The sequence below is a fragment of the Antrostomus carolinensis genome, unplaced genomic scaffold (genome assembly GCF_000700745.2).
Source record: "Antrostomus carolinensis isolate BGI_N321 unplaced genomic scaffold, ASM70074v2 scaffold9081, whole genome shotgun sequence".
Taxonomy (NCBI): domain Eukaryota; kingdom Metazoa; phylum Chordata; class Aves; order Caprimulgiformes; family Caprimulgidae; genus Antrostomus; species Antrostomus carolinensis.
Window position 1 is genome coordinate 21,932 of NW_010291971.1, and position 13,443 is coordinate 35,374.

Consider the following 13,443-nt stretch of genomic DNA (forward strand, 5'->3'; position numbering starts at 1 on the left):
CATAAATCAAGAATAGTTTGAAAAGTATTGGTCAGATATGCAGTCTTCCTAGTAGAGGACAGTATCGCTATTCCTGTCAGTTCAGTCTTTCCAATTTCCTAAAATTACGGGATCAATTAAGCATTTTACAACGTGATCTGAAGCTGTCTTGACACAAAAAAGGAAAAAAAAGTGCTCGAGGAAAAGCTTTTTTTTGTGTCCCCAGACAATTGAAGAGAAGTTCTGATAATTAGAGTATTCCCATATAATTGATCTTTCGTTTTATAGCATATGTAATGGAAATATGATGTCTCTAACATGTTCTTAAAGAACAACTCGGGTCTCTGCAGGTTGTGAAATAAACCAAGAAGCAAAAAACCCTCCTTGGATTCTTAAATAGCTGTGTGGCTTTTAAAATATAATTGCCTGTCATTCAAAACCTGTGGACTATTTCAGCAATATCTCTGTGAAAACTAGGTTTTCTAGTACTACCGTTGTGCTTTGGATTTTTGATAATTAATGCCTTGTTTATGTGTTTGCTTTATACATGGTTATGTAGTGTCCAGATAAACTCCTGTGCGAAAAAAAATATTTCACTTTGTGATTCTGATTTTATTTCTAGGGAACTGATCTTTCCAGGTTGGTGGAAGATTTCTTTTCCATGAAGGAGGAGGTCTTAGCCCGTGACTTTGACTTGGGATTTTCAGGGAACTCAGATGATGTTGTCATGCATGCCATCCACCTGTTGGGGAACTGTGTAAATATTACAAACACTAGCCGAAACAATGAGTTCTTCATCACTCCCAGCACAACGATACCTGCTGTCTTTGAACTCAACTTCTACAGCAATGGAGTACTTCATGTATTCATTAAGGAGGCCATTATTGGTATGTGTTGGGGTTTACCAAGGAAAGACTTTCTTGTGACCTGTGAAGTCAAAGTACCTTTACGACCCCACAACCCTTTTTTTCTTTGTGCTTCAGCCCATGTTCACCTTAACAAATGCTATTTTTAAGTGAACTTGTTTTTTGTTCGTGGAATGTATTTTCCACTCAATTTTACCATCATCCTTTATCTTTCTTGGAAGTATTTGTGTTTTGGTCGCTGCCATGGTCAAGGCACTATCAGAGTTTTGAGCCAACATAGCAAAACTTGTGCTTTGGTCACTAATGTTTTTGTGAGATTTTGTTTCAAGCTGACATTAGTTGAACACAAATGGAAAAAATTCTGTCTTTATTCTTCATGTGTAATGTTTGACTGCTCTTAGGCCTAGAAATAGACAAAACAGAAGTTTTAAGTTTCATTTGCCATAAAGCTCTTTGGAAAAATAAACTTTGCCTGTGTTTGTTTCCGCTCTAGCGTGCAGTCTTCATGCGGTTCAGAGTAGGAGGTACAGAAATGGTACCAATGGTGCTTCTCCCAGTTTGATTAGTCAAGAACACCTGGTCCGAAAAGCTGCCAGCTTGTGTTACTTGCTTTCTAATGAATTTACTGTATCTTTGGTAAGTAATTGCATTAATTGTCTATGTTTCAAATTTTTGTTCTGCTTGTAATTGCATATGTTACTTCAAAATGAATTGATGCTTTCTGCAGGTGTTACAGTTCCGGTATGTTCACTGTAGATACAATCTGATGGTAATGGGTATCAAGAGGTTGAATATAATTTGAAAAAGGAAGATAGCACTGTTTCCATTTGCTTCAAGGAAATGTCTGAACACCTGAACAAATGTAGTTCTATCAGAACAGTTCATCTAAAAGATGCCTGGTCTAAGATAACACGTGAATTAACTTGCCAAACTCCTGTCACTGCCTTGTTTCCTTGGCAAGGTGTGACAAAATCAGTTGATCTGGTTTGAGGGAGATATACTGAGTGCACGCCTGCTGCTCACGCAATTGCTGAAGTGGGTGCTGCTGGGGTGAGCCTGCAGTGTTTGTGCTGTGATGGCTTTAGGTCTTTTCTGAGAAGGAAAAGCTGCTCATCCTATCAGCCTTCCACAACTTGAGTTTGGGCTTTTTAATGCCTTTTAACAGATTTTGTGTTGTTTACGTCATTAGACCATCATAACTCTATCTGCATTCTGCCCAAACTATTTATTTTTTTTATTTTTTTACTCAAACAAATAACAAGTCTTTGAGAGTACTCAACTCATATGAGTTTGCATAGATGATTGAAATTATGCTGGGAACTAAGGCTCCAGATTCTAAAGATATTCTTAATTTGCATAGGAGTGCAATAGTCACAGTGTGCCACACCTAGTACTTAGTGACAATTTTAAAGATGACCTGACTCTGGTTTTTGTTCTGTTACAAAACACTGAAGAGAGCTGATGTTATCTCGGTTTTCTGACACTTTGTATACTTACACTCTGTATACAATTTTAAGTGCTAGATATTTTTTGTTTCTTATATATAGAAGTTACTTAGAATTCTAGAGATTCTTGAATTAGTTCTTGAATTTGCACGCATCTTTCTGGCTTATGCCTTTTTATATGAAGCATAAGCCAAATACAGTATTTTTGTTTAGGCAGTCATGTAAGTCATCTGATGGGGTTCTTTAGTAATCTTATCCTTCTGCTTTCAGAGTTAATAATTAACTATTTTTTTTTAACTTAGAAAATATTTCCTATGTAATTATGAACTATGTAAAAGAGGCTGTTTTTAATTCACAGTTTCAAAAAAACATAAGGGAGTTTCTTAAAAGTGTGTTTTCCTTTAAATTCCAAATAAATCATTAGTATGCATCTCAGTGATTTTTAGTTTTATGATGATTTTATTCCAGAATTGTTTATAAACTAAAATTTGATTAGAGGTGATTGAAAGAGGAGACTATTTAATGTGGTTTTCTACCAGTATAGTAATGCATTTCTTCCAAAAACTTGGACAAACTTTAAATATCCTATTTCAATGTAATTTTTTAGATGTCTGCCTGTCTGCATTGGGATTATGCTGGTAAAAGTTCAATAACTTGCTTAGAAGGAATAATACTGCTGTATCTTAAACATTCATACCAAACAGGGAACTGGTGTTGCTGTAATGGGATAATGGATGTGATTTTTTTTTTCACTGCATTTCTTTTATGTTATGCAGCCTTGCCAAGTGATATATCAAGTTTGCCATGAATCTGTGGAAAGGCTGATACAATATGGTATCCTTCTGGTGGCTGAGGTAAGGTGGTAGAGATACTAAATGAGCTTTGTTTCTTGTGCTTGACTTTAGCCATAGGTAGTTTGTGCAGCTTTTTTGTGAGCCTTGTTCTGAATCTATCCTATTGCTGAAAGCTTCTAACAACAATCCAGGACTGGTACTTCTTTATTCTTAGATTTATAAGCATTAGACATTTCGGTATAGTCAACCTGTGATGCTATGAATGACCCTGTGTGTAATTTCATTGTACCATTAAACCTACTAAAGAAGACATGTATTTTATACTATCTTGTATAGTATAAAATATATAATCTTGGGATTTTTTTTTTATTATTATTATTGGAGCCCTTTCAAATTATAGCATAGCTACGTGGATGTTCACTTTCTACTCTAAAGGAGTCAGCTGTGTAGCTCTTTTGTCATTCATTGATTCCTTTGCGTTGATTTCAAAATTATTGTAAGCCTCTCTTGCTAACACAGTGTGCAGTTTCAGGGATGTACTGGAGTCACTGTGTGGTGCAATCTGCCGGAGGCATACAGTGTAAAGAAAACCTGGGGACCAGGAGGGCAGCTGACTCTACATACCTCTGTGTCCCACACTTTTTTTGTGCACAGCAAACAAACCTTTGTGCCTAGGAGGAAGTGACAAAATTTAAGGAGCATGTGGAAGAGTTATATATTTGGCTGCTTTTGTCTTGCAGCTCTCCAGTGTCAAAGGAGGCTAGAGCTGCTTCTGGTGTATTTGTTAAAGCCACTGCTTTGCTCTAATCTGGCTGTATACCTTTTGATACATGCTTCCATTTTTAATATATGTAACCATAGGTATTATTTACTTTTATATACCTGAATATTAAACATTCTCCTCCTTTGGAGTTACTACTGCTTGCTTTTTATCTGAAGTATTGACATGTTGTCATGCATTAGATTGTAATCATTGTTAGATAAGTGCAGAAATGAATGCTAATCAGAGGATTAGGAAGAAACCTGTATGTTCCATGCCTGGGGACAGATGAGGAAAATAGGTGTGGACAGCAGTAGTACACACCTCTGTCTACTCAAGCATGAAATCTGTCTTGAGGGTTCTTCTGTAAGTTTTGGTTGTGGAATCTGATGTTTTGCTGTTTATAACTGGGGTATAGACAGCTATTGGGTAATATATAAATATTTGTCTGTGGTGTCTGATATTCAACACCAGCATGACACTTGAATGCTTAAAAAGGAGATATATTCCATCAGTAAATTTCTTTAAACTTAGAAAGACTCTGTACCTGCTTACTTCTTTTAAACTATTAAGAATTTGCATAATCAATGCAAATACTATAAGCAACAGTTGTTTCATGACTTCAGACAGGTTGGAAATGTTTTTACAACCCCATCTCTAAGAAAGGTAGCTAGCTTCTGCCCCTTTATTTCCCACTAAATTTAGATTTCCCATTAAATTGAGTTTGATTGATCCTTACTTTTTAATTTTATTTTTCCCTGTGATTCTAGTGTCTACTTCAAAAACTAATAAATATTCTCATCACATAGTGATCTCTGGTATTTTTTAAAACTTATTTTGTGGCCTTTGCTTCATTCAAAATAAAACATTTGATCAGAGTATAATATTGGAAGGATGTCATTCTTCATTTGCCTTTTTCTTTGTCATTAATATTATGACAGTAATCCCATCTACAAGGTGTCTGTTATCCATTTGGTTTTAATCCTGTCTGATTCTCATTACTAAATGGAATAACCGTATGGAGGTCTTTCCTCCTTAGCACTGGTAACCTTTGAAAAATCTTTGTTATACTCCTTTGAGCAAAACAAATAATGGCAAATGATTGCTGCTAAGGCTTCCCTTATTTGTTTGAGTGTGTGTTTACTATCTCTAAAACTCATTTCTGAAGATGCATTGTTGAAATTGAATGTTGCATCAGAGATTGATCAGTCAGGTGGAGTATTTCTGTTGCACCTCAGTTACTGTATACCTGAAATTCTGACATACCTGTATTATTGCACAACAGAACGAAATCACCATTCAAGTATGTCTGCTATGTATATATTTCTCACCTGTGCTTGTTTCTGTCAGATTACCTTGCTATGCCTTTGCCAAGAAACTTTACAATACTTTACAATGCGCTTTACTAATTAATAGTTTTACTAAAATCGATGGTTTTATTAAATAGATTAAAAGCAAACAATGAACTCATTTTTTTTTGCTGCCACCCCCCTCCTCCCCCCCCCAATATTAAAGTTAAAAAATTCCACCAGTGGTATAACGGCTATCATGCACTCATCTCAAAAGCCTGAAAAAATGTATAGTTACCCAAAACACCTGTCTGCTAAGAAGTATAAGTGTAAATCTGTGTCTTGCTCCGAGAGTAGATTTCTGTGGAGCATTTGTAGGCTGAACTTGGGCGGTGTTTGTCAGAGTGATTAGCAGAAGGGAATTGCTGTGATGGAACAGGTGGAGGGGTCTTAATGTCTCAACATAATCAAGATTTAAACAATTTGGGGCCTTTGTGATTAAAACTGTTTATTCTTTTCCAACCAATGTCTCACATGGGTACAAATAGAAGAACAGCATCATTAGAGGCAATAAGTTACCACTTCCAAATAGCAACTTGTGGCATTCTGCATTAATTTAGGTTTTAGCTGCTGTAATATAGTAACACAGAGTTTACTACTCTGTCTTTAAGGCAACAGAGTACAGAGGTTAGCAGCATCCACATCTAGATAGCATCTCAACTTTTCATCCTAACAACTGAAACTTTCTTGGCAACTGCTACATCGTGGCCTCTCGTAGGAAGACTCAGCAACACTTGAAAATATTCTCAGTTTTATGTGACTGGCAAAGTAAAGAAAAAGTCTATTTCACCAATAGTCTATTTCACTATTCACTATTCTATTCACTATTTCACTATTCTAAAATAGTCTGTTTCACTATTTCTCTTCTCTCTGCATATCTCTACCTTGTGTGTAATTGAGACTCACCTACTTTCATTCATTGGTTAATGAATGGCCTGATTAAATCAGGTGAGATTATAAAATAAACCTATTGTTTGCCTGGATTTGGGTTTTTTACCTGTTTACCACCTTGTCTTTCAAATTTAAGCAGGATGATCAGGAGGATGTTAGCCCCAGTCTTACAGAGCAGCAGTGGGATGAAAAGCTCCCTGAGCCATTATCTTGGAGAAGTGACGAGGAAGATGAAGACAGTGATTTTGGAGAAGAGCAGAGAGATTGTTACCTGAAGGTAATATTTACCTAAGGCTAATAACATAGAAGCCTGTTGAAAGAGTTACAAACTACTTCACTAGTTCAGGAGGAGTAATGATTTTTTTTTTAAATTTTTCTGGTTCACATTATTAGTCTGTTGTATTTTCCTGCCTTTTTCTCCTTCCCATGGGGAAAACAGCTGAAGAAACATCAAATAATCTTATAGTGATGTGGAAGGGCAATAGTTAGTATCATGAAAACTGATAAAGTCTTAAGTATCTTAGTGTCTGAATGCTGTATTCTTTACTGACAGTACACACTCTAAAAGTGGCACATCCTGCTAGAAGTTAATTTTCAGCCTAAATTTCACTTCAGAGGTTGATCCTGTTGATTTTAAACGTACTACCAGTTCTCTCAGGTCTGACACAAACACTCTTTAAGATAGCTTGTTACAGCTGGAAACTTATGTCCATCTCTGTGAATGTATGGCTTCTCTTCTGTTGGCTGCAGAACAGTATGATATCTTTTAATTTCATCATCGGAAAATAGTTACTAATATCCTGGAAGAGAAAAAAGTAGCATTGATCTGTGATGTGCAGTGCCTGTTTTGTCCCTCGTGGTATACTGCTTTTTTGCTATGCTTTCATAATGTGCTGTGTTGTGCCCTCATACTCATTTTTGTACCAAGAATTATTTGAGCTGCCATTTTGCTGTGTACTCTATTGCAGGTCATTTCTTATTTCCCCTGGTCTCCGTCACTTAAGCTCTTGTTGCCCTTTCTTAGGTGAGCCAGTCTCAAGAGCACCAGCAATACATCACTTTCCTGCAGAGGTTGTTGGGACCTTTACTGGAGGCATATAGCTCTGCTGTTATCTTCGTGCACAATTTTAGTGGTCCTGTTTCAGAGTCTGAATACCTTCAAAAGTTACACAGGCACTTAATAAGCAGGACGGAGAAGAATGTTGCTGTATATGGTATGTTAAACCAGTTTTGGAACTGGATTTGATTCATTCTGTTCCTCCTAGCACAAGGTTGTCCAAATTCAATTGCAGTTAGTTTACCTCTGGGTTTTCTTTCTTGCAGCTGAGAGTGCTACCTACAGTCATGTGAAAAACGCAGTGAAAGTCTTTAAGGAAATCGGGGTAAGTGTTCAGTGATCAAATTTGGGGACTGTTAAGTTTCATTTTAATAATGAACATAATTCTAGCAATTTGTGGAACCTGTTTATTGTCAGTTTAAAATATGTGAATGTATCTGTGCAAATGTATTGTGAGTTGTGGGCATTTTGCTTTCCTTAAAGCTCAGGGCTGTAGGAGAAGAGCACACATTGCAGAACAGGGCATTTCTTGCCCCTGAGAAAACCTGGCTAGACAAGAGCTAGATGACGAGGCGTTTTTATTCAGAGCAAATGAAGTTTCTCTGCTCTACTCTATGTCCTTATTGGACATCAGTGACAATGTTGGAAGGCTGGGAGTATGCTCTGTGCATAGTGACAACTAAATCTAAATTTGAAGGACTACTTAAATCTTCAAAAGTGTTAATTACTGAATTTTAGCTAAGCAGTGATTGATGCTTCAGTAGAAACATCCGAATAGAGCTACAGTGTCCACCATGAGGATACAGATCTTCTTTAAAATAGCAGATGTTTTGCACTTTACCACTATCATTTTTAATTTTAAATTGCCTATCTAGATTTTGTAAATGAAGAGTTTCTTTCATCAGAATGACATGGCTTCCTGAATTGAATGCCAGATGGGATTAGCATTAAAATTTTGAAAGCATCAGCATTTAGGCAAAGTATTGCTAGATAAGGGTCTTGAAGTCTTTGTCCTTGTGTTTTGCTACATTTAATAATCTAATGCTAATTAGCCTGTAGTAAAGCCTATAGTAAAGGTATCTTCCTGTAGACTGTAAGAGCTGTGAAGAAAGCACGTATCAAATCCATCATTTAATTCTAGTTTATTCTGCTGTTGGAAAAGTGAAACTAGATTGCATCTGCTGAGGATCTATTCAGAGCATACCATCTGAATTCTTGTTTTCGAAGTGCTTGCACTTTCAGTTCAGATGCCTTTTGAGTGCATGTTTTATCACTCACTGTTAGGAGCTGGCTGTTTATCATATACTGTGCTTATTTCTCAGTTTCTCTTCTCCCATGCCACTTGAAGGGCTTCAGCACTGAGTGAATTCTAATGATATCCAAAGGCATTGCCATCTAAGCCTTCAAGAAAGTGGGGGGGGAAAGGCTTGTAAGCGAGGGCAAATTTGGTATAGACCATAAACTTTTAATCACAAAAGAAAGGAGATTCCCTGAATGTGGTGATTCTTACATATATATTTATGCTGTGCTTTAGGTTTTCAGTCAGACGAAGCAAAGAAGAGACACCATTTTGGAACTAAGCACTACGTTCCTACCTCAGCGCAACAGGCAAAAACTGCTGGAATTCATCATGAGCTTCATGGTATTATAGACCACATATAGCACCTTTGTCCAGGGACATGAGGACAGGTTTTGAGACTGTGTCAAAGCCTGGGGACATTTGCTAATCCTTCAGAACGTAAGGTGCCACTGTCTGGGTAAGGCCTTCTCTGACTTGAACTACTGGAAGATAAGTGCCTTCTTATGTATGCATTTATTGGTTTCTTACAGTCCCAATCCTGTTGTAATACAGCGGTACTCAGATGACACTTTGGATACAAGTAATTAAACATGTTGCAAAAAAATAAGATAAATTATTAGAATTAGATTGAAAATGAAGAGTGAAGTTTTATCAGTGTTATGTTTTAAATATGATTTTAAAGACTGTAACAGATGCACAAATACACACATTTGTGATCTGTAGCTAACCCTGAGATCTTGAGTTTAGTGGCAACACAGCTTATGGCATAAACAAGTAACTTTCATTCCAATTCAGTTTTATTGTTTTAAATAAATAGTTTAGAAATTTTGCTTAGGCAGGATATTTCATGGATAAAGCCATAGTTTTTCATAAATGTTAACATAAATGCCAAAATTCTAATGAGAATAACACTTACAGACATCTGAGAATAATGATCATGTAGCAGGTGATTGTGAGAAACATTGTTAGCAGGCACACCTTGCACTATTAGAGCTGTGTAGTGCAGTGATAAATTGCACTGATCACTGCTGTCATGAAGAATGTGAGAGTAGCGTTCTTGTTTTTATTATGGCAGCTGTTATTCAGCCAGATGAAAGTCAGGTGACAGTTGCCTGAATGTGAATATCTTGTAAAATCTTAGATTATTATTTAATTGAAAAAGCTATTAAGTTTGTGTTGTTTTTTAAAAAATTAATAGGATGTCTTTTTTTTTTTTTTTAAGTGGAGTAAAGACTTGATTTGGCAAAATAATTTTTATTTTTGGCCCTAAAAATTTCAGCAATAACTTCTGCAGTTCTCTGGAAATGAGTGTTCATATTGTGTTCTGTTTCTGAACAGATCTAAATTGGCATGAAGTAGTAACCTCTAGAAACACAGAAATATTGTAAAAATGTACTTTTGACTCTGATCTGACCGACTTACAAAAACAAATTCACAGACAAAACTGAACGATGAATAAATTCTGTCCATGAAACAGGACTCTGGTCTTGCGATTTGATCCTTTCGCATGGAGGACTTGCACTGTAGATTTCATCTTCTCTTCATGTGAGTGGAGATTAGATTGCAACCTGTAGTCCTCTATTTTAGTACAGCTGACCTAGCTGAAGCAATAACTTGATGGTACATGAAGCCGGTTTGCTTGTGAGATGTATTTTTCCTCATTTAGATTACCTTCTATATGAGGAAAACTAAACATTTCAATTACTGCAATGTTTCACTTGATTCCTGTGTCCTGGTCTTGTGAGCAGAAAATCCCCCATCATTTAGTCTCTGATGCTTAACATAAATACAAAAAAAACATACTTGAATCCCAGCACTTGCACTGTTATGCCAGCACAAAACTGACGCACACAATTTGAGTTTGTGGCCAAGGAGCTTGCATTTCTACTGCACATTTGTCAACAAGAATACTTCTGTAAATTTTTTAATTCAATGCTATTAATATTTGAAACCTGCAGTTTATAGTTTATTAGCATTATACTGTTAGCACTGTGAGACGCATGTGTTTTGTCACTAAACCAGGTGCTCTACAACACTTAAAGAATTTCTGAACCAAAGCTGTATCAATACAGATAGAAACTGACCCTAGAGTCGCTTTTGTTCTATGTCCTTCTGCTGTCTCAGCAGGATAAAGACTACATCGCACAAAATTTGTTTTGTGAAGTCTACTAGCTCTTTAGAAAACAGTTTCATCTCATACTAGCCAATGTGCACTGTTCGTTAACCCGATGGATACTCCTGTCCTGGTTTTGCTGGGATAGAGTTAATTTTCTTTTCCATACAACGGTTGTTGCTGATGGCTTCCATTTAATGTCAAAAAAAGACTAGGTGCTTCTGAATAACAAGTTCTCATAGTTTACTGCATTTCAGTAAATCTGAAGTGTGCTAACAGCGAAGATTGTACATCAAAAAGATTTTTAAAAATGAAGCAATATGAAGCAAACAAAACTTGAGTCATTTTATTAAGAATGTTCTGCCAACTGATGTATTAGTTACCATAAAACCCAGGAGTACTGTGGTCACTGAAGTGTTCTGGCTAGGTGTTGCATCTAAGATAACTTATGACTTATATTAATAAATAAATATAATACATTTGATTAATAGAAATCAGTGAGTGGGTAGGGTAATGATGCATGTGAATACACATTAATGAATACATTTAGTATGCAGAGGGAGGGGGCACCTCTAAAACTGGTTTGGTTTTGTATTAAAAAAACCTGCATGTGAGAAGTCAGTACGATGAATCATGCCACTGGAAGCCTTTGCATTCTGCACCAAGTGTGTATGTATACATAAATATATGCAAGCATGTATATTATGACACACAACAACTATGCTTTTTCCTGAAAATAAAGCACATCATATAAAATTTTCAGCTGTAACAGTCAAAAACTAAACCCAAAACTTTTGCACTGTATTTGCACCTTCAGTGTCTTCTGATTTTGTTAACCTCTCATGTTTCCTTTGCTGACAGAATGCCAGGTTGAGTTAATTTTGGTAAAGTTCACCAGTAAAGAAGAAAGGGCTGGCCCTGAATTACCACAAATGTATTTTAAGATTCTCCTCTTACAAAGACTTACATGAGTCTTGGCATTCTTACGAGCATATTACTCAGGTGTTCAAGTCTTTTTGGGCCAGGATCTTTCATGATATGAGAAACTTAATCTTACCATATGCATCCTGTAGATCTCACATTTTTAGAGTGATGGAAATGTAGAATTCCACTTCTGTGCCACCACAGCTATGCAGGCCCCCAGGGATCATAAACTTGTTCATACATGTACTCTCTCCTCACACTGCCACTGGAGGCATACACCTGCCTGCTCTTTGGCAGCACAGGGCTGTATTCACCTGCCTTTGGTTAGGGAGTGTATACACACACTTGCATTCAGCTGATTGCCTGCTCCACTGAGAAGTATCAGAATCACTATGTAGAAGAAGGTTGAGCTGGGAGGTGATGTGAAATACTGTTGCTCTTGTGTTTCTGTGCTAATTAGCCTGATACTGCTTCCTTGAGAATGTTACCACATTTTACCTGTTATGTGTAATGCTGTGTCTGTTGCAGAAGCACAGAAATGTACTGGAGTCATTTTAATAAATGAAATTGTTTGCTAATATGACATTTAACAAGTTCTTCTAGTGGTTTTGTTGTTGTTTTTCTTTTTAAATAACCTGATAAGATAATTCATTCAATAACTTTGTCATGTTCCAGGCAGTTTCTGAAATTAAATCATGAAAAGCTTTCCTTGTAAAAGTATCTCTACCAATGCATGTACTGGAGCAGAACCATTTAAAAAGCGGATCAAGGTGACATCCTGAGTCCCAAGTCACTTTTGTTGCGAAGCAGAGGTGCCATTTTGCCTCTCTGTTTCCCCATTCCCGCAAGGCTTTTGTACATGGCTTCCTCTTTTAAAGTTCCTCTCACTTTACAGGGAGGGGGGGGTCATTTAGGAGTCTGGGACAGCTCTGATGCTGCAGATTGTCCCTTCTCATGGTGATTTCAAGCTGACCTGGAGTGCAGTGAGCACCTGTCAGCAATTCTGACAGCATCTGGCAAATGTGAATCAATTGGAGTGGGGCTTTAATATAATAGAACCTGCATAGATGATCATTACTGAAATTGGGAAGGAGGGATGCTGTTTCACCCTTCAGAAAAAAAAAATAAGGTTGTAATCAACTGATTCTTTAAGAGGCCTCTAGCAATGTTCACACGCAAGCAAGGTTCAATTAATTGACAAATCTAGGCTGAGGTAGGAAACTAAAATTTAATTATTGTCAATAGCTTGAATAAAACCCAATTCTTATTGGTGATGACCTTACATGTTATTCTTTCTGTAAATGTCTTCCTATTTCTCAGTCTTTTAAAATCTCAAATGTCAGATACAGCACTTATCTCCGGTTTTTGCTTAATTCAGTTTTCTCATAATGAAAGCTTGTAAGGCTTATTTAGAGGGGTCAGTTGATTTGAGCTCTCTACTTTGTTCTCTCTTATGGTACACCAAGTTTTCAGCAGCCCTATATTTTCAGGGTAAGATCCACATTGATCTAAATTGCTGCTTGAACATTTTCTTTCAGTCTTTTATAGATTTTCATTGCACTTTACATTTGCTGGATGAGAAGTATCGTCCTTATTAATTCTTCTTGAAGTTGCCCTACCTGTTAATGTAATTGTCCAAAAAGTATCATAGTTGGTGCTGTCATTAGAATAAAGAACTTCCTGGCTTTTGGGAAGAAACACGTATGAAATATTGATTGCTGCGTGTTATGCTGGAGTTCAAACCTGAGAGACCATAAACCCCAAAGAGACTTTTAGATTTCATCTGTCATAAAGCATTGACAGTTACAGAAACAAAAGCTATTTAATTAATTACTGTATTACTATTAGTTCTACAAATACATGCATATGTAATTATGCAATGCAAAGTTTCAATAAAAGATGCATGGAACGATTGCTATGATCAGAGCGACGGTCTCTGACGGATGAGGAAACCTGGACATGGAG

The 13,443-nt window shown here is 36.7% G+C and overlaps 1 protein-coding gene across 1 annotated transcript in view; it reads left to right on the forward strand.

The window, feature by feature from the left end:
- GPAM (glycerol-3-phosphate acyltransferase, mitochondrial) overlaps positions 1–9,596 on the forward strand; it is a 30,088-nt gene extending 20,492 nt beyond the window's left edge. Inside the window, exons 14-20 of the mRNA XM_010176787.2 lie at positions 602–866; positions 1,339–1,481; positions 3,067–3,144; positions 6,221–6,361; positions 7,109–7,298; positions 7,408–7,466; positions 8,676–9,596. Of these exons, the coding sequence (XP_010175089.1) occupies positions 602–866; positions 1,339–1,481; positions 3,067–3,144; positions 6,221–6,361; positions 7,109–7,298; positions 7,408–7,466; positions 8,676–8,792 (993 nt within the window). The 3' untranslated portion in view covers positions 8,793–9,596. The remainder of the gene's footprint in view (positions 1–601; positions 867–1,338; positions 1,482–3,066; positions 3,145–6,220; positions 6,362–7,108; positions 7,299–7,407; positions 7,467–8,675) is intronic.
- Positions 9,597–13,443: the final 3,847 nt, after the last annotated feature.